Source organism: Malania oleifera, chromosome 1 (assembly GCF_029873635.1).
Source record: "Malania oleifera isolate guangnan ecotype guangnan chromosome 1, ASM2987363v1, whole genome shotgun sequence".
Taxonomy (NCBI): domain Eukaryota; kingdom Viridiplantae; phylum Streptophyta; class Magnoliopsida; order Santalales; family Ximeniaceae; genus Malania; species Malania oleifera.
The window spans coordinates 91,839,311-91,863,925 of NC_080417.1; the positions used below are offsets into that span (position 1 = coordinate 91,839,311).

Here is a 24,615-nt window from a genome sequence, read left to right on the forward strand (position 1 = left end):
TCTGATACCTGCTAGATTAAACCAAACCATCAACCTAAGCAGCAAGAAGCGAAATTTATATAAACACAATCAAGAAAATATACAATACTAGAGTGTTAAAATGTTCCCCAAAATATACATATATGTCTGTTTCCAAAATACCCTCAACTGGGCTAGGTCTATACATAAATACTCCCAAAAATATTCACTCTACTGACAGAGCAGTACTGAAGCCCCTCTATCTGCAAGCCTGATCTGCTCGCCTACTTAGATCACCTGAAAAATGTAAAAGTAATGGGATGAGACAATGCTCAGTAAGATGAAATATGTTATTGTTAGTGTGTGACAAATGAATTACAATACTAAGAAGATCTATTTCTATATAATCATGTATAACTGAATCTGTAAATATAGTACAAATAATATAACCACCACCTTTCCCATGTTGCTTAACATATCTGTATTTTAAGTTTCTATACATAATACTTTTAATATATATACATATATTCCCTATTTCTGTGAAACTATACATACATAATAATAACTCAAAACTTCCCTGGATGGATAACTGTATGTCATGATTTAACCCCTCATGACAGGGTTTTGCGGCCCGTAGGCGGGATCTATCCTGGCTAGCCGACTAGGATAAACCACTATACTCCATCAGTCTGATCAGCCCTCCTCAACCCATATCTAATGGGGAGCCTGTCCACACGTGGGCATTTGATCGACCTACTTACCACGTATTATCTAAATAGGTGGTTGTACTTTGTTTTGTATATAGCAACGGTACCATGCTCTGTAAATTGTATCTGTAATGGTTCATCAGGGTCTGATACTATATAATACATCTCTATATACAACTATTTGTTTTACCATGATTTTGTAATAACTGTATTAACCATAACGCTGTAGTAAACTGTATCTATATCAACTGTGTTTCTAAGATTAACTGTAAATCTGTATGTCATGGTACTGTAAAACTATATAATCATGGTAGTCTGAAAATGTTGTAAAACATATTCATTGTCTGTATATTCTATATAACATAACTTTGAAAAATACTATAAAATATGTTTATGTATTATAACTATATTCTCAAGCCACACATTAATTTGAGCATATTAAACATACTTAATAAACTGCATAAAGTTCTGCTGTGAATAATAACTTGGTTAAAATATACATTTGATACTAAAAATCTTTTTAAAACTTCCTAGCATAGCATATTTCTCTTACCTGATTTTTGCTAAAATCCCCCTATTATGACGGGTTTTACACCAGTAGGGTTCTCCACTCAACACCTTGAAAACCATATATCCCAGAACAAAATATTACTATTTCTAAGTCTACAGAATTTCCTACAACTGCTGGAAAGTCAAATTTTGCTTAAAAGTCCTTACCCTGAATTTGGGATGAAATCCAACTCCGTCCCACCAACGATCCGCTCCAGCAAACTTGAAGAGAACTTCCTCAAGAGCGTCGTGATGGCCTTAGATCGTCAATCCGGTAGCTAATGGGGACGAAATCTAAGAGAGAGGAGGGAGAGATCGTAGAGAGAGGAGAGAGAGAGAGAGAGAGAGAGAGAGAGAGAGAGAGAGAGAGAGAGAGTTTCTATGAATTTGCAACGTAAAAATCCAAGTTTCAGTTATTTATAGAGTCGAATTCGTTGACGAGACACGTCACCTCATCGATGAGTCCTGTAGAAAGTTTGTCGACAAACTTGCACCCTCGTCGATGAATTTCAAACTTCCAAAAATCCTCTTTTGGTATCTTCTCGTTGACAAAACTTGTCTTCGTCGACGAGGCCCTCTTATACCCTCGTCGACGAGGACCTGATAAATTCTTTTAGGTCATTACATCCCAAAGTGCAACATCATCGACAATCGTGAAGTCAACTACCTCCTTCTGTTACCGTTCTCATTTTCCTCCCTCTTTATTATTTAAATATCATTATTCTTCAGGTCGTTACATAATCAGCATCAACAAGCCCCATAACAAAAGAATAACATTGTTGCTTGCCAAACATTATGTCATATCCCGATGTACATTGTAAGCATCTAAGTATCCATTTGACAGCTTCCCAATGTTGCCTTCCTAGATTAGAAAGAAACTTACTTACCACGCTCACCATATGAGCCAAATCTAGCCTCGTACACACCATTGCATACATCAAACTCCCCATAGCACTGGCATAGGGGACCTTTGACATGTCTCGGATTTCCTCATCCGAACTTGGGCAATTTGCAGTAGACAACTTGAAGTGATTCGCTACAGGTGTACACACCGGTCTTGCATCAGCCATGCTAAACCTCTTCAACATCTTCTATACATAACCACCCTGAGATAACCATAACCTTCCTACAGTTCTGTCATGGAGAATCTCCATCCCAAGTATTTTCTTGGCTGAACCAAGATCCTTCATGTCAAATTCCTTATACAACATGTCTTTTGACTGATTCACCTCAGTTAAATCCTTTGTAGCCATCAACATGTCATCGATATACAATAACAAGAAAATAAGAGAACCATCCTCAAGCTTATTCACATATACTGTTGAATCAGGTGTAATCCCAAGAGGGGGGGTGAATTGGGTATAAAAAAAATCTTTCACACTTGTTTACCGCTTAAACCCTTCTTATATATTTACCAATAAATTCTTGTTACTCAATTACTTATGTGTAAGACTATCCAACTTATGCATGCAATATACACAATATAAATGCAGTGCTGAAAATAAAAGTAAAGGGAAGAGAGAAAACAAACACAGTTTTACGAGGTTCAGCCAACTCGGCCTATGTCCTCGCCTTAAACAACCACTCAAGGATTCACTAAATCCCTGCTCCTTAAATTGGGACGAAGCTTCCCTTACAATCCCCTGCTTACAAGAGGCACAGCTCCCTCCTACTCCACTGCTTACAAGAGATACAGCTCTCTCCTCACACACCGGTTCACACACCGAATTGTGTATACAATAAGATCTAAAAAATAACACTCAAAAACAATGCTTCTAACAAAAGCTTGTGAGTACAATTCAATTTCCTAATATATTAACATATGATATAACTTGAAGCTCATGAATGTATGAAAAAAAACGATACAATCGTTTTATGTATGATATGCTTCAACACACAAATCCCTATTTAACCAAAACTCCCAAGTAAAGATATATTTAAAATGTGTTGGAGTATACTAGGGTTCTTGGTTCACTTTATAAAAATGCACAAATATGTTTGATGTGAACTTATTAATAAAAACTTTGTCTTGAATATTAAATCAATCAAAATTACAAAGTTTTCTTTCAAGTATTCAATCACAAACTGAGTGTATTGTTTTTCAGAAAATATCCCCCAATAGAATATATAGTTATAAGTACCAAGGATTTTTAATCAAATGTTAATATATCTAAAATATAGTTCCTTTAGAAAACGCACACTTGAATCAAACCTTTCTATCAATCACACAACTTAAATCAAGTAATGATCTTGTTTAAAATAACTATGTATGTGTATAGGCACTTCCAAGATCGACCTTATAATCAAAATAGGTTTTTCAATAATAAGCTCTATGAACGATATATATGTATATTTATATACTCTTGAATCAAAAATCAATCAACGGTTTAGCACCATCATTGTGATGCATACAAGAAAAATAAAGCAATTCAGTTTCCAATCCATCAAATGGCCAAGCAAGCAATGCTACTACCTACACTTTCCTCGTGAAGAATCAAATGCTTCACTTCCACTTCTAGCCCATTCAAGACGTGCAACGGCTGCTTTCATTGTAGCTGTGCAAATACAGCTTGTAAGCATGAGTGGAACTAGAAAGGACCATGGACACAGCTCAGTAACCGGGAAAGACAGTCATGGCGAAATTTTTACCATGGAAGCACTCAAGCCTCCTTTATTTTGACCGCTGTGGGGGGTATCCCTTTGTCAGAAGGGCACACACTACCCTTTTGTCCCAACACCCTTAATTTGCTTGCGTGCCCCTAACTCTTCCCTCCGACTCCAAACCAAAAGCAAAAAAATTCTCCAGGGAAATAAGAATAGGAATTCAGTTCCCAAGAAGCCACCACTGTCGCCCCCTATTGCCAAAAACGCCCCAGCTGAAATCCTAAAATTCTTTGCCGTCCTTGTTTGCTGACGATGTCTTGCTTCATGAAGTGAGCTTGCCCAACTGAGGCAACAAGGACAATTTGGTCATTCCATCATACCAGTTACCCGTCACCTTCCGGGGCAGGATGACCGTTGGGATGTTGTCCTCAGACATCTGTCAAGTCCATCTCCCGCCCATTTTTCCACAGCCCGTTGCTTCAAGATATGGTAAGCTGAGCAGAAATGAGAGAGAGAGAGAGAGAGTATTAATATGTAATATTATGAAGATGTAACAACCAGTTGGTAAGGCGTCCCTTGACGCTGGAGAAGTCTTCTGCATAGTCTCTTAAATAGATACAAACCAGTGGTTCTTTCATGGTTGCCGTCACAGTTTGGTTCCTGAACAACTTGTTATGCCTGGCAAAATCTCTGACCCGAAAATTGAACATCTGTGCAAGCCCATTTCACGAAAATTGCAGGAGACTGAAATCAGACCGTTCACAACAACAGCGTTGCAGAATTGCAGAGATGAGACTTGTTACTTTGGTTTCTGTCCTTTTTGTGGTCTTCTCGTGTGCAGGTAAGTTTCTAGTCAGTTACCAGACCGCGTCTTGGGTTGATTGACTGTGTTATTCAATTTTATTGTTGTTGTTTTTTTACTGTAGCTGCATATGATCCCCTGGATCCAACTGGAAACATAACCATCAAATGGGATGTGATGTCTTGGACCCCAGATGGCTATGTGGTGAGAAATACTTTCCTTCTTTTATTCATTTTCTCCCCTCATGGATTGACAAAATTATTTCAAAAAAAAAATGTTACCTAGTAAAATCTTCATTTTTTGTCTGACCCAGGAAAAAAAAAATCCAACTCATTTTATCTTTTTTTTTAATGTAAAATCAATTACCCACCTTTGCAATTTTCTGAAAAAACCATAATTTTTCAATGTCAATCCAAATCCCATATTCAACTGTAACATATAAAATCAACACAAAATAAATGGTCTTAGAACTGTACTAACGACCATGCTATACTCTGGTGTCTAATTTTTAGGCAACAGTGACAATGTCCAACTTCCAAATGTATCGGCACATCATAAACCCCGGTTGGACCTTGGGATGGGCCTGGGCTAAGAAAGAGGTGATTTGGTCCATGGTAGGGGCTCAGACCACAGAGCAAGGAGACTGCTCCAAGTTCAAAGGGAACGTACCACATTGCTGCAAGAGGAACCCCACTGTTGTGGACTTGCTCCCTGGGGTACCCTACAACCAACAATATTCAAATTGCTGCAAAGGGGGAGTGGTAGCATCATGGGGCCAAGATCCTTCTGCTGCTGTCTCAGCCTTCCAGGTGAGCGTCGGCCTTGCAGGTACTTCAAACAAGACCGTAAAACTTCCCAAGAACTTCACTCTTCTTGGTCCGGGACCTGGTTACACCTGTGGCCCTGCAAAGGTTGTGCCTTCAACCGTCTTTTTAACACCTGATCACCGACGCAAGACTCAGGCTCTAAGTAAGTTTGATACCCTCCAATGATCTGATTGCTTTTTCTCTATCTCCATGGTTGATTGGTTGGGAATCTAGTCATAGAACAGAAATGCACTAGTTCAGAAATTGGGTAATACAGATCAAGTTCAAGTGATTAAGTGGATCATTGTAAAGTTCTCATTTGCTTTTCAATGCCTTGAACCATATCAACTGATTTGTGTGCCTGTAATTCCAGTTTATCCAACAAATTTTGTTTTCCTTGCCTCTTAAACTTAATTTTCTTTCTTCTACTCTACTCATGGATTTGTTTTCTTTCAAGTTTTATTGCACTGAACTTTTGCTTTTTCCCCCCCTTTTTTGAGTGATTAGTTTCATTTTCATTGAATTGTGACTAGTTCTTGACGTTAAAGCTAGTTCTTCTTTTCCTAAATTAAGTAGCTAGCAAATTAATTTCCAAGTCCTGTCTAATTCAATATGATCTAATCAAGATGGCTGATGTGTTTCTCATCCATGCATCGTATGCAGTGACATGGAATGTGACATGTACTTACTCCCAGTTTCTAGCACGGAAAAACCCAAGTTGCTGCGTCTCTTTCTCCTCTTTCTACAATGAGACGATCACTCCTTGTCCTTCCTGTGCTTGTGGTTGCCAAAACAAAAACAACTGCGTCAAGTAAGCCACCATTTTCCATTCAACCTTTGCCAGGGCCTTCTACTTATATTATGGTTGGTTTCTGAGAGCCTCTAATCCAAATGATGATTGATGGGTGATGCAGGAGCGATTCCAAACGGCTTAAAATGGCAGGAATAAACACTCCAAGAAAGGATAATGCACCACTGTTACAATGCACAAGGCACATGTGCCCTATCCGCGTTCACTGGCATGTGAAGGTCAACTACAAGGACTATTGGCGAGCAAAGATTGCAGTAACAAACTTCAACTACCGGATGAACTACACCCTATGGAGTCTCGTAGTTCAGCACCCAAATCTCAACAATGTAACTCAAGTTTTTAGCTTCGATTACAAGCCTTTGGTTCCCTATGAATCTATAAGTGAGTGATACAAATACTATAATTATTTCAAGATTTCTGCTGAAAGATCATAGTCTAACTTGGATGTAACTTGATTCGTACAGATGATACAGGGATGTTCTATGGCATGAAGTTCTATAATGATTTATTGATGGAGGCTGGACCATCTGGGAATGTTCAGTCAGAAGTGCTGCTTCAGAAGGACAAGAACACTTTCACCTTTAAGCAGGGATGGGCATTTCCTCGGAAAGTCTACTTCAATGGTGACGAGTGCATGCTACCCCCACCTGATACATACCCATTTCTGCCAAATTCTGCTCATGAGAACCTACTCTCCTTGACTTTAATATTTTCCATGCTTTTCCTATTGATTGTTGTTTGGTGATTTGTTCCCCACGAGTATGCAATGGGGAAAACTGGTATTGAAAAGTTTTGAAGCCAAAGGTTACATCTGGTTACATCCAGAGACAATTAAGAGCACCACAGGTACTGAACTTGAAAATTTTTTGATAGGATCTAAAGGGGGCTTGATTTATTAAAGCTTCACATAAATCATTATAAAGCCTTATTAATAGAAACAGATTGTGAAACTCTGATGAATTCTCCTTGAGCTTTCACAGTTAACCATATTTTAATATATGATTCCAGACCATTTTTTTCATCTCTTTTTCTTTCACCAAACAAAGGCAAGGATTATAGAATTCTCGCTTTTTTATCAAGGCAACTTATCTGATACAGAGTTGCTGTTTTCTTTTCCACCACATGATGTGATCAGATTGAATCAAGGAGAACACTTAGAGAAATGAAAATAAGGCAAAAACAAAAACAGCAATATCAGAACCATAAAGTAGCTCTAGTTTCCTGATAATTTTCCGTATCCTTATTGCAAGTATATAACACATGGGATGTGGAAATTAAGTAGATAAATAAAATGATTATAGTACATAAGTTAACAATACTACATAAATATAACAAAAATGACTCAGAAATCACCCACCCCATAAAATAAAATAGTAGCTGAATAACAAATAGTGCTCCTGAATTGACTAGACTTGCTCAAAGTCGTCCTGCTTTCATACTTGAATCATTCAATTTGCTTGCTGCAAGTGTTGGGATGAAACTGCTTGAGTTTGTAACTTTGATATCGGGCCTTCCACAAAATAGTGTTCTAAGCATATGAATATAAGAGTGCAAACGACGACAAGAATGTTATGATTCGAGTAATCCAGGAGATATCTAGTCGGAAACTTGCATTTGGCAACCATGGATAGGCATCAGGAGGTGGCATGACACAATTATCACCATTAAAATATATCCTACGCGGGAAACCCCAACCCTTGTCAAAAGTGAAAGTGTTGTCCTTTCGGAAAAGCAGCTCTGACTGCACATTACCGAGAGTACCAGCTTGCATGAGCAAATCATTGTAGAACTTAACACCCCAAAGCATGGCAGTGTCATCTGTTCAGAAACACAAAAGAAGATAATCGTCAAAATCATCCTCAAAATTCTCAGTATGTTTGGAGACAAAAAAACGTACAAATCTTTCAAAGTTCACAACTTTAACTCCTTGTTTACAATTATCTACAACAGTTGCAACAGCAAAGTTCAACAAATTTATGCACGCCAGAAAGCAGCGCTGGATGCCCACAATAAATAAATACCCAGTGATAATAATCATAATATTAGTACAGATAATCCACAACTCAAGATCAAACTTACTTATAGTGCCATAAGGAGTTAATGGCTTGTAGTTAAAACTAAAAATCTCAGTCAGATTGTCAAAGTTTGGGTGCTGTACGACCAAATTCCATTGCGAATAGTTCATCCTGTAATTGAAATTCGTAATTGTGACCTTCACCCGCCAATACTCCTTGTAGTTAAGCTTAACATGCCAGTGAACTCGAATAGGACACATATGGTTTGTACATTGGACCAAGGGTGTATAACTATTCTTGCCAGAGGACACAACTGAAGCTAGATATGGCGAGCCAGCCCTGTAATAATTAAAAATAAAAACATAATTGTATTGAAATCCGAAAGGAGGCTAGAAGAATATAATTCTTTAAGAAACAAGCTATCCTAGAACTTACTCTACGCAGCTCCCTGGTTGAGTAATATTGTTCTGGCAGCCGCATGTGCATGTCGGGCATGGTACAATTGTATCATTGTAGAAAGATGAGAGTGAGACACAACATGTGGGAGTTTTCTGAGACAGGAACTGCGAGTACGTGCACGTAACATTCCAAGTCACTGCACAAAGAGACAGGTTTTATTAGAACCAATATTATTTCCAGTACTAGGTTATTCAGGTAAGCACCTCTTTCATAAAACCATAGCAATGAAAATATAGTGCATTATGATGGCCAACATTATCGGATCCCTTTAGGTCCCATTTGCATTTGGAACTTGGAAAACATAAACCACTTTTCTTTGCCTGATTATCAAAGAAATTTTATATATATATATATATATATATATATATATATATATATATATGAAAAAAAAAATCAGCAAATACATGATTAAATTTCATATTATAAATATTACTACCTTTCATTTTTGTTAATTTGGAAAGTTTTCACTTCTTGCATTGATTGAAATAGTGCGAAAAATGCACGGAAAATCATTTCCATTAGCTTTTCTTTTCCTTTCTCACTAAACCCTCAGTCCAAATGGGACCCCTAAAGTTCTATAAGACCATTGTTGTGAGAAAGTAGTGCGTGAAAATTTCCAAATGAATTTCAGATTAATATCTGCCATCTACTATAATGTTATATTCATATACAATCCTGATTTCAGTCTTAAAACCTTGAAGTTTATGTCTCTAGCACCCTGCACCATATAATTATCGGCGAACAACTTACTCAGGGCTTGGGTGACTCTCCTGCCATCTTGAGAGACAAATTTACTGGGTCGAACAATCTTTGCAGGTCCACAAGTATAACCGGGCCCAGGTGCACTCAGTGTAAAGTTCTTGGGCAATTTAACAGTTTTATTGGTGGTTCCAGCTGAACCGACACTAATCTGAAATGCACTAATTGCATTGGGTGGATCTTGCACCCATGAGCTGATCACACCTCCTTTGCAGCAATTAGCAATCTGCTGATTGTAAGGTGTTCCAGGCAATAAGTCCACAACTGTTGGATTCTTCTTACAGCAATGGGGGATGCTTGATTTGAATCTTGAACAGTCCCCCTGCTCTGTGGTTTGGCCTCCCACCATATTCCATATCACTTCCTTCTTTGCCCAAGTCCATTGAAGTGACCACCCCGGCGACTGAATGTGACGATACTGCTGGAAGTTGTACATTGTAACAACAGCCTATACAATTCAAGTAAGAATCTGATTAGAGATTATGCACAATACTGAGGGGACTTGTCTTTTTTTTTTTTTTTTTGGCTAGGCAATACAGAGGGTTCATATCATATGGATTCATTCACAATATGTGCGGCTCAAAAACAACAGATCATGATGATGTATTAGTATCTACAAAATGTCCAGTCTGTGAATCAGTTTTAAAGATGAGATCAAGCCTTTCATAAGATCCATTGACTTAATTTAGCAAAGGAGCAATTAAATTTTGTTAAACCTGAAGAAAAACTCAAAATTACAAATTGCCCAAGGAAATCATTAATCAGTGATAATTGTAACATTAGAAAATCCAAGAAGACGTGTGCATCAAGCACTGTCTGCTACAGTTTTCACATAACAAACTTGCACTTACAAGATAGCCATCAGGAGTCCAGCTCATAATGTCCCATTTGATTGTGATGTTTCCATTTGGATCAAGTGCATCATAGGCTTCTGAAACAAACAAGAAGCAAAGAAAATCTTTAAACCTCATTCCTTTTTTCTTATTGATAATAAACTTGTCTTAAGAGAAAAGAAGAGGCACATCAACAATGGTACGAAGAAAAAGCTTTTAGCCGAGTAAAGATAAGAAAAAGGACTGAGTAAAGAAGACATAATTGTTACTCCATCACAAAATTTAGGAAACCTAAAATGTTAAAGTTTCTACAGAAATCTGATTAGTTCCCAAAGTCTCCTGATCTGCTGATCGAATCATATTCTATTCAATCAAATAGAATGCACAAGCACAAAATTGTTGTTTGTCCCAGATAAAAGTGATGAAATTTTCACAACAGAAGCAAAGTGTTCATCTGCATGTTTTCTAATATGGCATGTTCACACAAAATTGTCATAACTTTCTATTGACCATGCAGAACTATACCATTTCATGCAACCCAATCATAGATTCACAAGGCAAATGTAAAATATTGTAAAAAAAAATACACAAAAATAGCAAAAAATATGGGAATTCTGATACATAAATCCATTTAAATCTAAGCTGAAAACATTGACCATGGCCGCAATTAAGAGACCAAAAATGGACAACCTACAAAGAGACAAAGGGAAAGGAGTGCAAAGAAAACCCATTTCCAAATTCATGATCCCATGACTGTAATGGCAGAGCTCCAGGAAAATTGATAAGTTTTATACCTCCGAGTGTCTGCTAAATCAAAGAGACCCCAGTGAGAGCTAAATTCTTGCTATATAAATTACAAATAAGTGTTCGCAGCTTACATCATTAATTTAACAGAGAAGATTAAAAATAAATAATTTTTTTCTTAGCCATTTAGGCGTACTTTGCTGCAGCAAAAGCTTGGTAGATCAATTAAAGATTTTAATTAGTCCATATCTGTTCCTTTTTTTAGAAGGATCATATCCAAAACAGAAATTAGTGTCGACTAACAAAGTCTTTTCAAATCCTGATTTCTTCATTTAAAATCTGGAATCTTAATCGCTATAAAACTAAAGCAGAACTCCAATTCTCATTATGTTTCACTCTTTACAATTTCCCAATGATCCACCTAAAACTGCTAGAGAACAACATCGAAGTCTTGGGCCAAAACCCTTGATGTAAACATCGAAGGAGACCATAGAAGAAAAACAAAGAAATATAATTTCCTCATTTTCCAAACAGAAGCAACAAATTCCCAAATCTCTCAAATATTCCTCACTAACCAGTAAATTAAAGCACCAAAAAATAAAAGGGTTAAAAAAACAAAGAGCATCCAAATGGGGAAAAACCAGTCAAGACGCATCATCAACAGAATAATGAATAAAAGAAGGAAAAAACTTAGAAGGGAGAGAACAGTGGCAACCTGTTGAAGTAAAGCACGAGCAGGAAAGCAAAAACAGAAGCAGCGCAATGCATGCAGTCGGCTTGGAAGCAGATCTGGTCAACTGTGGTGACAAAAACCCCATTTCTTGCGGCCGATCTCTTCTCCCTCACTTCGTCGTCCTCACTTCGCCTTTCTCCTTGGTTAAGCTTAAGATCTGTAAAACCAGTGGGAGACGGGCAGGAAGACCTGAGAACAGGGGAAGGAATACGCGGTGCTGGCTCAAAGATGGGTCAACTTGAAGAGTTAAGTACAATTGGGGTTGGGAGGCAGTGTAAGGGGAAGTCAGTGGGTTAATAATCGACAGGCCCGTTCAATACGTTCTATGTAGGAAAATAGAGGGGATTGACGTATGACAGTTGTCTGTGACAGCGAACCGTGAGCAGTCGCTCTTAGTAATTAATCAGTTTAATAAAACTTTTAACCTATCCAAAATGACAATGTTTATATTTAAAAATTAGGACAAAAAACACCCACCACTTGAGATTTTAAAAAAAAAATTCAAAAATATTACAAACCCCTTTTCAAGTTTCAAGAATATACCGGACCTTTCATAATCTGTTCAAAAGATACAAATACCTGTTCATAAGACTTACTTTCTTTTACAAAATAAAATAGAAGGTTTGTATTTTCTTAACAAAACTTATGAAAAGTTCTTAAAATTTTTGAAATCTAAGGAAAGGTTCTTAAAGTATTTGAAATCTCATGAAGAAAGGTCCATTGATCCTTAAAGTTAAGGATCTTTTTAACATTATTGTTTTATTTTTTTATTTTTATTTTAAGTAAAAAATAAATTATAAAAATATGTTTATTTATGTTATTATTATTTTTGTGAAAAAAATAAAATTAAATTTTATTATTTTCAGTTGTTTTGGCATCCTATTTTCAAAAACAGAAATAATTCTTTTGCATTAAATCATTAACTTTATACACTTTTAAATTAAAATTAAAATTAAAATTAAATAATTGTATAAATTTAAATATAATTAAAATAAAAATACACGTAAATTTTAAAAAATAATAATAATGTCAATTACAACTATTTTTACTATTTTTCAATTGTCATGTTCAATAAAATTTTTATCGTTGAGTAAATTTTGAAAATATAATAATTAAGTGAAATAATTATAATAATTTTTTATTTTTATTATAACATTTTTTAATGTGTATTATTTATAATTTTATTTCTAATCGTATTTTATAGTATTATTTGATTTAAAGATGAAAAGGAGTATTTTTTTAATTAATTTTTAAATTTATTTTAGTTTTATAAATACTAACCAAATAGATTGTTGGTTGCTATTTTTTATTTTTAGTTTTCATTTCAGATTTTCATTTTTAAAATTTTTTATAATACTACTGAACGTCCCCTAATTATATATATACATATTTGAAAAGACTAAAAATCTCTTCATAAAAGTGAATATACCAACTTCTAAGTTTATTTTTTTTTTCTCTTTTTTTTTATTTTTTACACTTTATGTAAAGATTTTGAATTGACTATTAGAATGTTATATCTATTACTAATTCGTGGAATTCATACATCCTTGCCTAAAAAAATTAAAACCTTAAATGATAAAAAAAAAAATTAAAACCTTAAAAATTGAACTCTAATTTCAAATAATAAAGTTGCTTGCCAATCATGTGAAGTATTATATGATTTGATGCCTCAACAATTTTACTCCTAGAATATACCAAAAATAAGTTTCAAAAATATAACACAAAATTTCTCTAAATTATCAACTATTATAAGATTTCCAAACATTATCTTCTGATAAATTTTTATAAGCAAACAAAAATGTATAATAGATTATTGATAGCTTTAAATTATACAATATATCAAATAATTTGTCATAACTATTGCAAATATTTCGTCATAAAAAAACAGTATGCCAAACACAATGATCCAATAACTTCTCTCTCTTAAATGTCAATCAAGCTTATTGAATTTCATAATTTATTGATATATATAGACCTACAATTAAATTTAAAAATTAAATAAAAATAAAATAAAAAACGAAAATAGGCGACAGCCGACAGTGTTCTCTTTGGCCGGAACCGAATAAACCGGTGGACCAATCTATTATTGTTTTCGTCGGTGGTTCTTTTTTCACATAAAATTCTAGGAAAGGTGGCGTGTTCCTAAATAAATATCTATGAGGGGGAGTGAGAACACCAACTGTCCCATTAGCTTTCCAAGTCGCGCTCTTTAAAATTTTTCCACCCCGAAGAAGAAGTTGGAATTAGTAATTTTACCTGGAGTGGGTCCTACCGCTGAAAGAAGGAGGGATTAATTGCCATTAATTAATTGAATTAAAAAAACAACCACCGACTCTCGATTGGAAAAACACTTCCCCGAATGTGTTAGGGATGACAGTGGATAGACAGCTCATTTGATGACACGTGCACCCTTTCCTGCCTCACAAAAATCTGGCTCCTCTTCGTGGTCTTCCCTCGCATCATATGATTTTCTGATTTGTACCTGAGAATAAATCATATGTTTTACAAAAAATATAAGATTTTTATTTTAATTATAAGGTTTTCTTCATAAACTATTATAACAGTTGATTGGAATTTTAATATTAAATAAAAAACAATAAACTTAAACTCAACTAAAAATTAAAATATAAGTATGATTGATAAACAGGTTGAGACACGAATATTTTGTTATATTTAAGGAAATTCAAGCTCTTTACGATTTTTTAACTTAACCCACGAGCGAATGCAGCTAAATTCCCCAAGGCTTATCTCCCTTAGGATATAACAATTTGATTTAAATCGTATGACTCTTTCCAATTTTACACAAACGGAAGAGTTCAAAGCTACAAAAAGAAAAATATATTTCTTTGCTTGTCAAACTCTCTAAACTTGAAATAAGGATGACATATACATTCCCTACTCACTTAATAAATACGATGTGTTGACTTTTTGAGTCCATTCCATTTTGATAATGACAATTCACAAGTATCTCATCTGTGCGTTTAGTAATTGAACATATTTATAATTTAGCACGCACATAGGGTAAAAGGAAAATGAAAGTCATGAGGCGCTTAAAGCTCATATCACCTAATGTATTCCATGGAAACTTGAAGAGCAAAGAGTGAAGACATTTATTATTTGAGTTGTAATGCTTTTAGTGCTGCTGATTTTCTCACTAGAGAATGAGAGATGAGAAACAATGTCATCTACGAAGAACAACATCTTTTACCACGTTTTCTGAAAGGTATCCTTTGGATGGATATGTTGTGCCTCACTTCCCTTCGTCATTAGTTCATCTTCACGATTTTTGTTTGGTTGGTTTAAATTTTTTTATTTCAGTTTATTTTATTAGTTTTGTTTTTCGCTAGGCCTATTTAGATTTGTTTCTTATTTAGTTTTATTTTATATTTATAGTCCTATTTTGGCTGGTTGTTGGTATTATTTTTTGGAGGCTTTTAATGTCTATTTTATTTGTAATCTTCCATTACTTGTCTTATAACCACGATATTCATTCGCCAAAAGTGAGAGTATATCAATAAATAATTGGAGGTGCCACCCTCCTTCAGTTAAAAAAAAAAAAAAAAAATTTAAATGTCTTGCTTGGTATGATGGAAAACTCAATAATAACCATAGAATGGCCTTAGGGAATTAATATTTTTGTCGAAAACCTTTTACTTAAAAAGTTAAAATCATACAAAGGTTTTGATATGTTTTTTAGGTCAAAAGAGGGGCAAAATTCAATTTTTGTTAAGGTCTAGTCGACCAGTTAGACCACTTGGCCAAAATTAAATTTTTATAAAGGGTCCAATCGACTGGCTCTTATGCCCTAGTTGACCAACTAGAGCTTTTGGGCAGAATTGCATTTTTGCAAAGGCCCAGTTGACCAGCCCTCATACAATTGATGATTCGATAAACCGGATCATATGCCTAGTCGACCAAAGCTTGCAAAATGGAAAAATTGCGTTAGGGCCAGTTGACCAGACCATGTCCCAGTCAACCGGACCTCTCAGGTTGAGCTAATTTTAAGCTCCTAATGGTCGGAAATTTTGAAAATAAAATTATATTTTACTCCCCAACGATCACATAACAGCTAGAAATTGAAATGGCCTATAAATACCTATGCAATTAAAACAACTTTTGGCCAATGCATTTTCATACTCTTACATTTGTAGGCAATTTTATTTTTCAAATCAAGCTCTCCTACTCATTCTTCATTGCAAAAATCATTTTGAGAGCAATTAAACCCTAGTTTCTCCTATACTTTCTTTTGAAAAATCATTCTTGGAGAAATCATTTTATTGGTATTAAAGCTTTGCAACATTTTATTCCATATCTATTTCAAAGATCATTCAATCTCTCATACTCATTTATTGCAAAAAAAATTTTGGAGCGAAAATCTAGTTTCTCCTATACCGTAGTTTTTGAAGATCATTTTTGGAGAACATATGTGCTGCTCTTGGAACATTTATTTTCCACATCAACTACTCTCACATTAATTTCGTAAAAACATTTTTGAGAGCAAAACCCTAGCTTCTCCTACATTCATCTTGAAAAATATTTTTGGAGAAATTTTTATTGGGTTGGAATCTTTGAAGTATTTATCATATATATTTTATTTAAAGATTGCAAAAATTTTCTTGAAAAAAATACACATACTCTATTGAACTAAAATCATATCTTGTGAGAGTGTATTAAATCTTCAATTATACAACTTAGCTTATTGAAGAAGCATTTCGTTGTACTCAATTTTCATTTTCTTTGTATCCTTGCAGTTCGGTTAGTGAACCGTGTCGGGCGTGGGGTATCGCTTGGAGAGGTTGGTCCACTTAGAAAGACTTATATAGAGGAGGGCTCCATCATACTGAAAGAGTGGTGTAAAGGGGGGCTCCACCTTGTAAGGAATGTTGTAAGTGGTTTGCTCCGCCTGGTTAAGAGAGCGGTATAGCGAAATCCTCAAGTGGGTTGGCTTGAAGCGAAGACGTAGGCGGGTACAGTTGAACCTCGTAAAAATATTGTGTTTGCGCTCTCTTTCCCTACACTATTTATTTTTCCGCACTTGTATGCTTACGTTTAATTTGTTGTGGATGTTGTATATGTTTTAAATATTTGCATACTTAAATATTTGTGGGATTTGAGTTTGTTTTGAAAAAACCCTAAAGCTTGAAAATATTGGTTGTGGTTTTAAAATTAGGGCAATACTAGACCTAAAATTTTTAGATTTTCAATTCACCCCCCTCTTGGGAATACACCAAAAATCACATTTGGTATCAGAGCCTTGTTACAAAAAGTTTAAACGTATATGTTAAAGATCACATGACTCTTGTTGGTGTATCCCCGTTTTGTGAGGGACAATCCTTTACAAACCCTCCATTGTTTTGTGGTATAGATTACACTTCGTGGAAACAAAGAATGAGTATCTTTATAAAATCAATGGATTGGAGGGCTTGAAAAGTGATTATTAAAGTGAATTTTGTGCCGATGAAAATTGTCAATAGTAGTGGAATTCCCAAGTTAGAAAATGAGTTGAATGAAAATGATATTCATTTTATGCAAATAAATTATTATGCCATGAATATGCTATGTTATACTTTAAATACTTATATTTTTCACAAAATCATGGCATGTCAAACTGTAAAAGATATGTGGGAAGAGCTAGAAAAGAGATATGGAAGAACTGAAGAGAAGGAGACGACCTCTTGGGATGATTTGAGCTCAAATGATCAAAAAGTGGCAAATAGTTGCTTAATAGAATTAGTCGATGAGGAGGTAAACGTCTCTCAATCTACTTCAATAAATGATTCACTTATTAATTCTTATGATGAATATTGTGATGAATCATATGATAGTTCTGATATTGATAGCATGCCTACATATAAAGAATTACAAATGGAGTATCTTAGGGTTCATAAAGTGCTTGAGAAAATATCTTAAAAAAAAAACACTAGATTGAAAAGTAAAAATAAAGAATTGTCAAAGGCTTTAGAAAATTTAAAAGAATCCTATGCTACTTTAGAAAAGGAGAAGATTGAGAAGGATTTGAAAATCACTCACTTGGAGAGAAAAATTGAAGATCAATTTGGAATGATTTCCAAATTTAAAAGAGAAAAAGATAACTTTGATAAATCCTTAGGAATCAAAAGAAATAGATTTTCGAAAAAGGATTTGAGTTCATCTTACAAATCCCATAGTCATTTTTTGCCTCATCAAGTAAAAATAGGTTTAATAAGCCAAATCTTTCACATGAAAACAAAATATGCTCATATTGTGAAACAAAAGGGCACACTCAATATACTTGCCCATTTAGAGGCGTCAGAGACAAGGATAAAAAAAATGGTATGAGCTGTCAAGAAAGCAAACCCCTCAGGACCAACGAAAGAATGGATTCCAATAGGAATTACATAATTGATTAATTTCTTCCTTAGATTTTAGGATGTATTATAAAAGGTGATAGTGATGACTAAATGTGTGGGAAGTGATTTGTGCTTAAAATGTCAAATCTTAGTATATGCATTCACTATACTAAGAACATTAGAGAATTAAGCCAATATGAAAATTCAAATGATATATCCAATCCATTCACTTAACATATATATAATGATTGGGTAAAATATGAAAATATTGGCTATAGCATTTTAGCCTTTGAACTAAAAAGGAATAAGTTAATCTCTACTTAAATGGGACATTAGTCTCCACATAATTCATATCATTCCTTTGAAATATTCAAAGTAAAGGTTAGGGGCTTAACAGGCTAAAATTCCTGGAACTTTGTATTGTTGAGATGGAAAACATAAATCATTAACTCTTGAATAAAATCTCAAAAGCATGCTTGAATAAATCCACTTCCAAATGGACAACCGTTCTTGGCAAATGATTCTTAATGCTATACATACATACATACATATATATATATATATATATATATATATATATATATATATATGCTTAAGTATGAATATCTTAAATATATCATATTTTGTCCATCACACAGAATTGAGCTTTAGGGAATCAGTCTTATGTTATATATCATTTAACCCTAAACTCATCTTTGAACATAAAATCCTTGATCAAAATTGATCAAAATTTAGTCATTACTCAGATCATAAGCATTGATTATCAAGAATTGTTAATCTACTAAGTGCTTATTTAAAGACATCCTTTTATAATTAAATTAGGGGGCATCCACTAAGGGATTCAAGTTTTTCACTTAGTCAAATTAAAATATTCTCTTTGTGTTTAAAATGTAAAAATTCCCTAATTATGGTTCATGCAAAAGCTTTCTCCTCTGTAGGAAAACTTTACCAAATCACGATTAAATCTGGTAAAGTTTCATCCATTCATTGGTTCGTATCCTTGCTCAAAGTTGTGAACATATTTAAAGGATACATTCCAATTGTGATAAATCAGAAATCACCAAAGAGTAGCGTTCAAGAAATTCGTATACTCCTAAATGCTCTTTACCAAAACAATTAGGACATACTCACTAGCACGAAAATATTTTGAATAATGTCCACTCATAATCTCTTTTGAATACTCTTATGAACTCTTTATTGAATTATTATTTAAGAGTATTTATCCAAACTCCCTTCATAAGCTCTCAAATAAAAATCAAATTAATTAGAGTTTCATCTCTTTAGAATGGTGCTAAAAGGCTAAGATGATAGTAATAGGTTCCAATCCAGAAGAAAGCAAAGTTCAAAGAAACCTCTGCACAACCAGTCAAAATTAAAAGTCATTCGAACTTGAGCCTCTCACATGTTGAAATTCATAAGAAAAGAGGCAAAATGAGCTTATTACACTAAAGGGTATTGGTTGTGACTTTTTGGTCCTCTAAGCCTAAGAATTCAAAGCCAAAGTTAAGTTATTGAAAATTTAAAGCACTTGACTAAGAATCTGAAGAATGAAAAGATAAAAAAAAAAAAGAGGAAACCATGATGATAGTGATGTGTGGGCTGCATAACTGAGGGGGAGCATTTCTCTTTGTAATTTCATGGCCCTATAAATTAAATGCTCTCATGATCTCACTTTGTTTATGCTCATATGTCTTTATGAGAACATCAATATAGCTTACTATCCATAATGTACTAAATGATTAAATTTCTTTAATGGATGGTTAATATCTGATATCATGAACTATTATTGGTTATACTGAATTGATTGATACCAATCAGCATGGTTGATGCAGAATGCATGCTGATAGAAAACTAGGTTGTTGCATGCTGATTGATATGAACGTCATATGCATGGCTGATGCAGACTTTGTGAATTGCATGTTGTAGAAACAACCATGCTTTTGGTGCATGCTCGTGTGAACTACATAATTATCATATGATTATTTGAGCATAGCCTTGTTGACTGTCGAATGCTGAATGGAATGTAATATGCAGTAACTATGTACTAAACGTTTATAATATGTTGCATGCTGAACTTTATTTTGAAGGATGATTGTATATTAAATGGATATCTGAACTTCATTCTTGACTGAAAAATGCATGAGCATATTCAGGGGAGCATGAGCTCCATCCTTAGAGAAAAGAAAAAGCATTAATTAATTACCTTAAGGACTCGTATGCATCATTCATATTTTGCTTTTTGAGTATTAAGGCTCTTCTGAAAACCCTGAACATCATATCTTGCGTTTATGACTCTCTGAATATATATGGATTGTTCTCAGGCTTATGAACACTATATTATGCCTTAATATTTATTTTCGGATGCCTTTGTGTTCTATTGGAATGATTATACTGGTTGCATGTTAAAAATGGTTTAATAAATATCCAATATAGTTGTTATAAAAAATTTAAATTATTTGCTTATACTGCTTGGCATACTTAATGAAATGTATCTTTGATAAGTATAAGTAGTTCATTTCATCTAAGCTAGCATCTAGATCATGAGGGGGAGATTTTGTAAAAATTTCGTTTCTTATGCTCACCCAACTTTTGACTTAGATTAACAGCTTATTGTGGCATATGTTTTTCAAAACATAAAAGTATATGTTTATACTAGACAGTTCATGAACAGTACGATTTATTAGAAATATAAAAGTATATGTTTATACAGTTATTGAATGATTAATGTTTTCTAGTATGCAAAATGTACTGTATATCTATATTAGTATTAAATATTCATGTTGCCACACAACTGTATTTAGTTTATTTTCCCTTACTGAGAGGTGTCTCACCCCAAGCTTAAATAATTTTTTAGGAAATCCAAATAGACCGGCGGACCAAGGTCGCCGCTGAAGCAGTGGTTGTTACCCCGCTAAGAGGGTAAGTTTTGATCTAGGAACAGGAGATTTATGTGGTGGGATCCTAGGTTTATTTATTTATTTTTTATATTTTTGGAGATTGTATATAAACACGGTATTTTGGAATGTAGTTGACTCTGATATTATGTATTTTATTTTTTTATGGATGTAATTTATATTTACTGCTGCTTAGGTTTCCGCTGTGTAAGTCAGGTATACCCCGTTACCCACGGGTTCGAGTTCACTCTGTTGATTATATTTAATTATATAGTAAAGTAAGCGGGTCATTACACCCACCATCACCCCCTTGCCCACTACTACCATCGAGGTTAGATTCGTCACCACCAGCATCGTCATCGTCATTATCATTATCACCACCGAAGGGCATAGTGCATGAAGTTGAATATCTAGACCCAAGATTCATTAGTAAATGATCACTACTAGATATTACTTCTTCTATCATCACCTGATTAACATCAATGCCAAAGTCATCTCGTGCATGCTTGGGCATTTGTGGGTGGAGATTTTCGTATCGTTTATCAAGATGGGATGATCTAATTCATTGGAAAATTGGATACTCATCATCATCAATCAATTCAACTGATATTTCAAGAAGGTCCATGGGATATTGTTAATCCATTTTGTCCATTTCGGCCTCCATATCTCTTATTCGAAGCTTAATATTGTAATAACAAAAAACAAGCTGCTGAAGTCTGGCGTAGGCTATTCTATTTTTTTGCTTTGTGTGAATGAGTGCAAATATGCTCCAATTTTGTTCACAACCTAATGAAGATGCAGTTTGTGACAAAATGTGCAATGCTAGCTTCCTTAGGATTGGAGCTCTTGATCTATACATCATCCATCAATCAGCTGTGCAAGATATTTTAAGAGCATAAGTTAGTACTTAGTAGATTGTACTTTAAGTTTGTAAATTTGCATTGTACATTTATATATAAATACTTACCAGGTGCCATCGTTACCCTAGCTGCTTTTGCAGCTACTTCTTCAAAGCTTTTTTTAACATCTCTAAATAGAATAATCTAAAAAAATTGTTATTAATTAAACATGAATTAAGACTTCTTTTATTTAATTTTTATTTTAAAAATATACTTCATTTCCAATTTGATCCAAGCTAGAGGAATATGGCTCTAGGGTGTTAAAAACTTTATGAACTGCATCAAGAAAATAAGGATCTTCCCCAACACCTTCTTTGTATTGAGATTTTGGATTTGAAAAATAAATTGTCAATCAATTAAAGCAAAATATAAATATGTAGCAAGTAATTTGATATATGAATTTCTTGAAATTTATAAATATTTTATACCTGCTACATGAAGAGGATGTTCAAGGGTTCTTTCCCACCAGTTATTGATTACTTTGAGAACCTATCTTGCATTTCTTACATCTACTTCAATGACCTCTTTAATCACCCTTATTCTTCAAATACAACTCTTAATGTTGACCAGACTTCACTATCGACTATACACAATACTCAATATGTAGGCTCATAAATGTTACAAACTTTTGTCATTCTATCCCAAAATTGATTATTAAAATTGTGCTTTCAATTTCTCTACCCAATTTTATTTGACTAAGAACATGTTCAACCCATTCATCATATGTGAATAGACATTTTAAACCTACTCTTTTTCTTTTTTGTTAGCTATCAAGGGCAATGTAATTTGTAGCAAATCATGTGACTTCTGGATGCACAATATCCCCTTAACAGTGCTCCCTCATTTTAGAAAGCAATCATCCAGGGTTATATATAAAATTAGTGATTTGTCTCCCCTGCAAGATCACTATGCTTATTGCCTTTATTTTTCCAATCTCCTAAAAAATGAGATTAATACAATACAATAGCGCAAGGAGTCCAATACAAGTTGAATTTTTTCATTAATTTTAAACTCACTTTCTTGTAGGCGATGCCATTATCGGTCACCACCTAGACAACATGTTGCTTTCCTACCTATTGCACAACATGTGTTAATAGGGAATGTATGTATTCATGATCTTTTATTTTGTCAAAAGCATCTATTGACTTTAAAAAATTTTTGCTTCCTTTCTAGTAAACTATGAAATTTATGATGGATAATTTTGTAGGGCCTATCCATCCATCACACATCACAGTGTAGCCATATGTAACCCACTTTTTCTTCACTTTTTCTATGTGGCATTCCATTTCTTTTAGCTCTAAATCAAGGTATTTTGTTCTAATTTCATAGGGTGTCGACGGATCGACTCCCGTTCCAACTACTTGGCAACCCCATGCCATGCTTTTAAAATGAGGTGATTTTTTCTTCTCAGGTGGAACATTATCATATATATATATATCACGCCCCGAACTCGCAGGTGGGTCCTAGGTGTGAATTTAAGTAACCTAACCTGTCTCTGTATCAATTAAAACATACCTGATACAACATACAAAGAGGGTCCGACCCCGTGGGGTGAACGGATGCCCTACATACATACATACAAACATCTATACTCATCAACATACGCAGCGAAATGCGGTCTTTTATACATAACCAATATCATACCAGAGTCTATACTATACAAGTTAGGATATACATTCCCATAATACAAAACATACCCCAGGTGTCTACAAAACTATCCTGACAACCTGGATACCAAAACTCGTACCTAGACGGTACTAGCAGTAGCTACGACACCCTTGCTTCCAGATGCTAGGATGTTACTTACCGCTACCTGAAGGCCCTGAAAAATATTGTAATTACATTCGGGGTGAGACACCTCTCAGTAAGGAAGAAAACAGTTTATATCAGTGTGTGGCATACCAGTGACATTTTACATACTTCATAACACTATAAATACGGTACGGTTTGAAACAATTCATATAGTTTCATACAAATACATACAGTTCCAGTATTTTCAAAAAACCATTCTAGTTCATACGATACCCAACATACATACATACATACATACATACATACATACATACATACGGTCAGTGTCGTCACACTAGTTCGCAACTACACCGGGTCACCTCGTCTCACAGTGATTACATTGCTACATACGCAACTACGCTACGACGATCAAGGCCCAATGGTGAATCCATTGCATCATATGCAACTACACAAAGTCACCTAGTCTCACAGCGGTTATGTTTCTACACATGCAACTATGAAGATCTATGACTCAGGCCCAATAGTGAATCCATTGCTATATACGCAACTACACAAGGTCACCTAGTCTCACCCCGATTACATTACCACGTGCCAACTACGCTGCGACGACCTAGGCCCACTATGAATCCATTGCTACATACGGTGTAGATCACACCCACTGGTGACCAGCCGGAACATACTGGTGTTATTTCACATCCCGGATATAGAGCCGGCCACTCTCGACATACGGTAATTAGCCGCCCCTAGCCAATTTCACAAAACCTGGAATCATTTTGGGAACTCACGTCCCTATACATTTCAGCGTACGGTAATTAACCGCCACATAACTGTTTTACAAATACCTGGAGCAAATACATACATTCATACATACCACACTTATTTGGTTTACGACAAATCATATCAATTACAATTTCAAGTATACAGTTTATGCAAATATAGATTACGGTCACCTCAATAATAC

At 34.6% G+C, this 24,615-nt stretch overlaps 2 protein-coding genes across 2 annotated transcripts; one reads left to right on the forward strand and one right to left on the reverse strand.

The window, feature by feature from the left end:
- Positions 1 to 3,604: 3,604 nt before the first annotated feature.
- On the forward strand, positions 3,605 to 7,255 carry LOC131147719 (COBRA-like protein 4). The gene is made up of 6 exons (XM_058097254.1): positions 3,605 to 4,659; positions 4,745 to 4,824; positions 5,133 to 5,589; positions 6,090 to 6,237; positions 6,341 to 6,618; positions 6,702 to 7,255. The coding sequence occupies exons 1-6, from the start codon at positions 4,455 to 4,457 to the stop codon at positions 6,980 to 6,982; spliced, it is 1,449 nt and encodes a 482-aa protein (XP_057953237.1). The 5' UTR covers positions 3,605 to 4,454; the 3' UTR covers positions 6,983 to 7,255.
- A 248-nt stretch (positions 7,256 to 7,503) lies between these two features.
- LOC131147726 (COBRA-like protein 1) lies at positions 7,504 to 12,166 on the reverse strand. The gene is made up of 6 exons (XM_058097266.1): positions 11,763 to 12,166; positions 10,322 to 10,401; positions 9,462 to 9,918; positions 8,688 to 8,847; positions 8,317 to 8,591; positions 7,504 to 8,055 (listed from the first exon to the last, which is right to left on the reverse strand). Exons 1-6 carry the CDS (start codon positions 11,863 to 11,865, stop codon positions 7,766 to 7,768), a joined length of 1,365 nt encoding a protein of 454 aa, XP_057953249.1. The 5' UTR covers positions 11,866 to 12,166; the 3' UTR covers positions 7,504 to 7,765.
- Positions 12,167 to 24,615: the final 12,449 nt, after the last annotated feature.

Bases quoted from the DNA above. Each gene is read 5' to 3' on its own strand.
- LOC131147726 (XM_058097266.1), bottom strand. From the start codon at position 11,865: ATGGGGTTTTTGTCACCACAGTTGACCAGATCTGCTTCCAAGCCGACT. The intron at 9,919-10,321 runs GTAAGTGCAAGT...TGAATTGTATAG, and splicing joins GGACTCCTGATGGCTATCTT to GCTGTTGTTACAATGTACAA. The intron at 8,848-9,461 runs GTAAGTTGTTCG...CTCTTTGTGCAG, and splicing joins GAGAGTCACCCAAGCCCTGA to TGACTTGGAATGTTACGTGC.
- LOC131147719 (XM_058097254.1), top strand. From the start codon at position 4,455: ATGGTTGCCGTCACAGTTTGGTTCCTGAACAACTTGTTATGCCTGGCA. The intron at 4,660-4,744 runs GTAAGTTTCTAG...TTTTTACTGTAG, and splicing joins TGTGGTCTTCTCGTGTGCAG to CTGCATATGATCCCCTGGAT. The intron at 5,590-6,089 runs GTAAGTTTGATA...CATCGTATGCAG, and splicing joins ACGCAAGACTCAGGCTCTAA to TGACATGGAATGTGACATGT.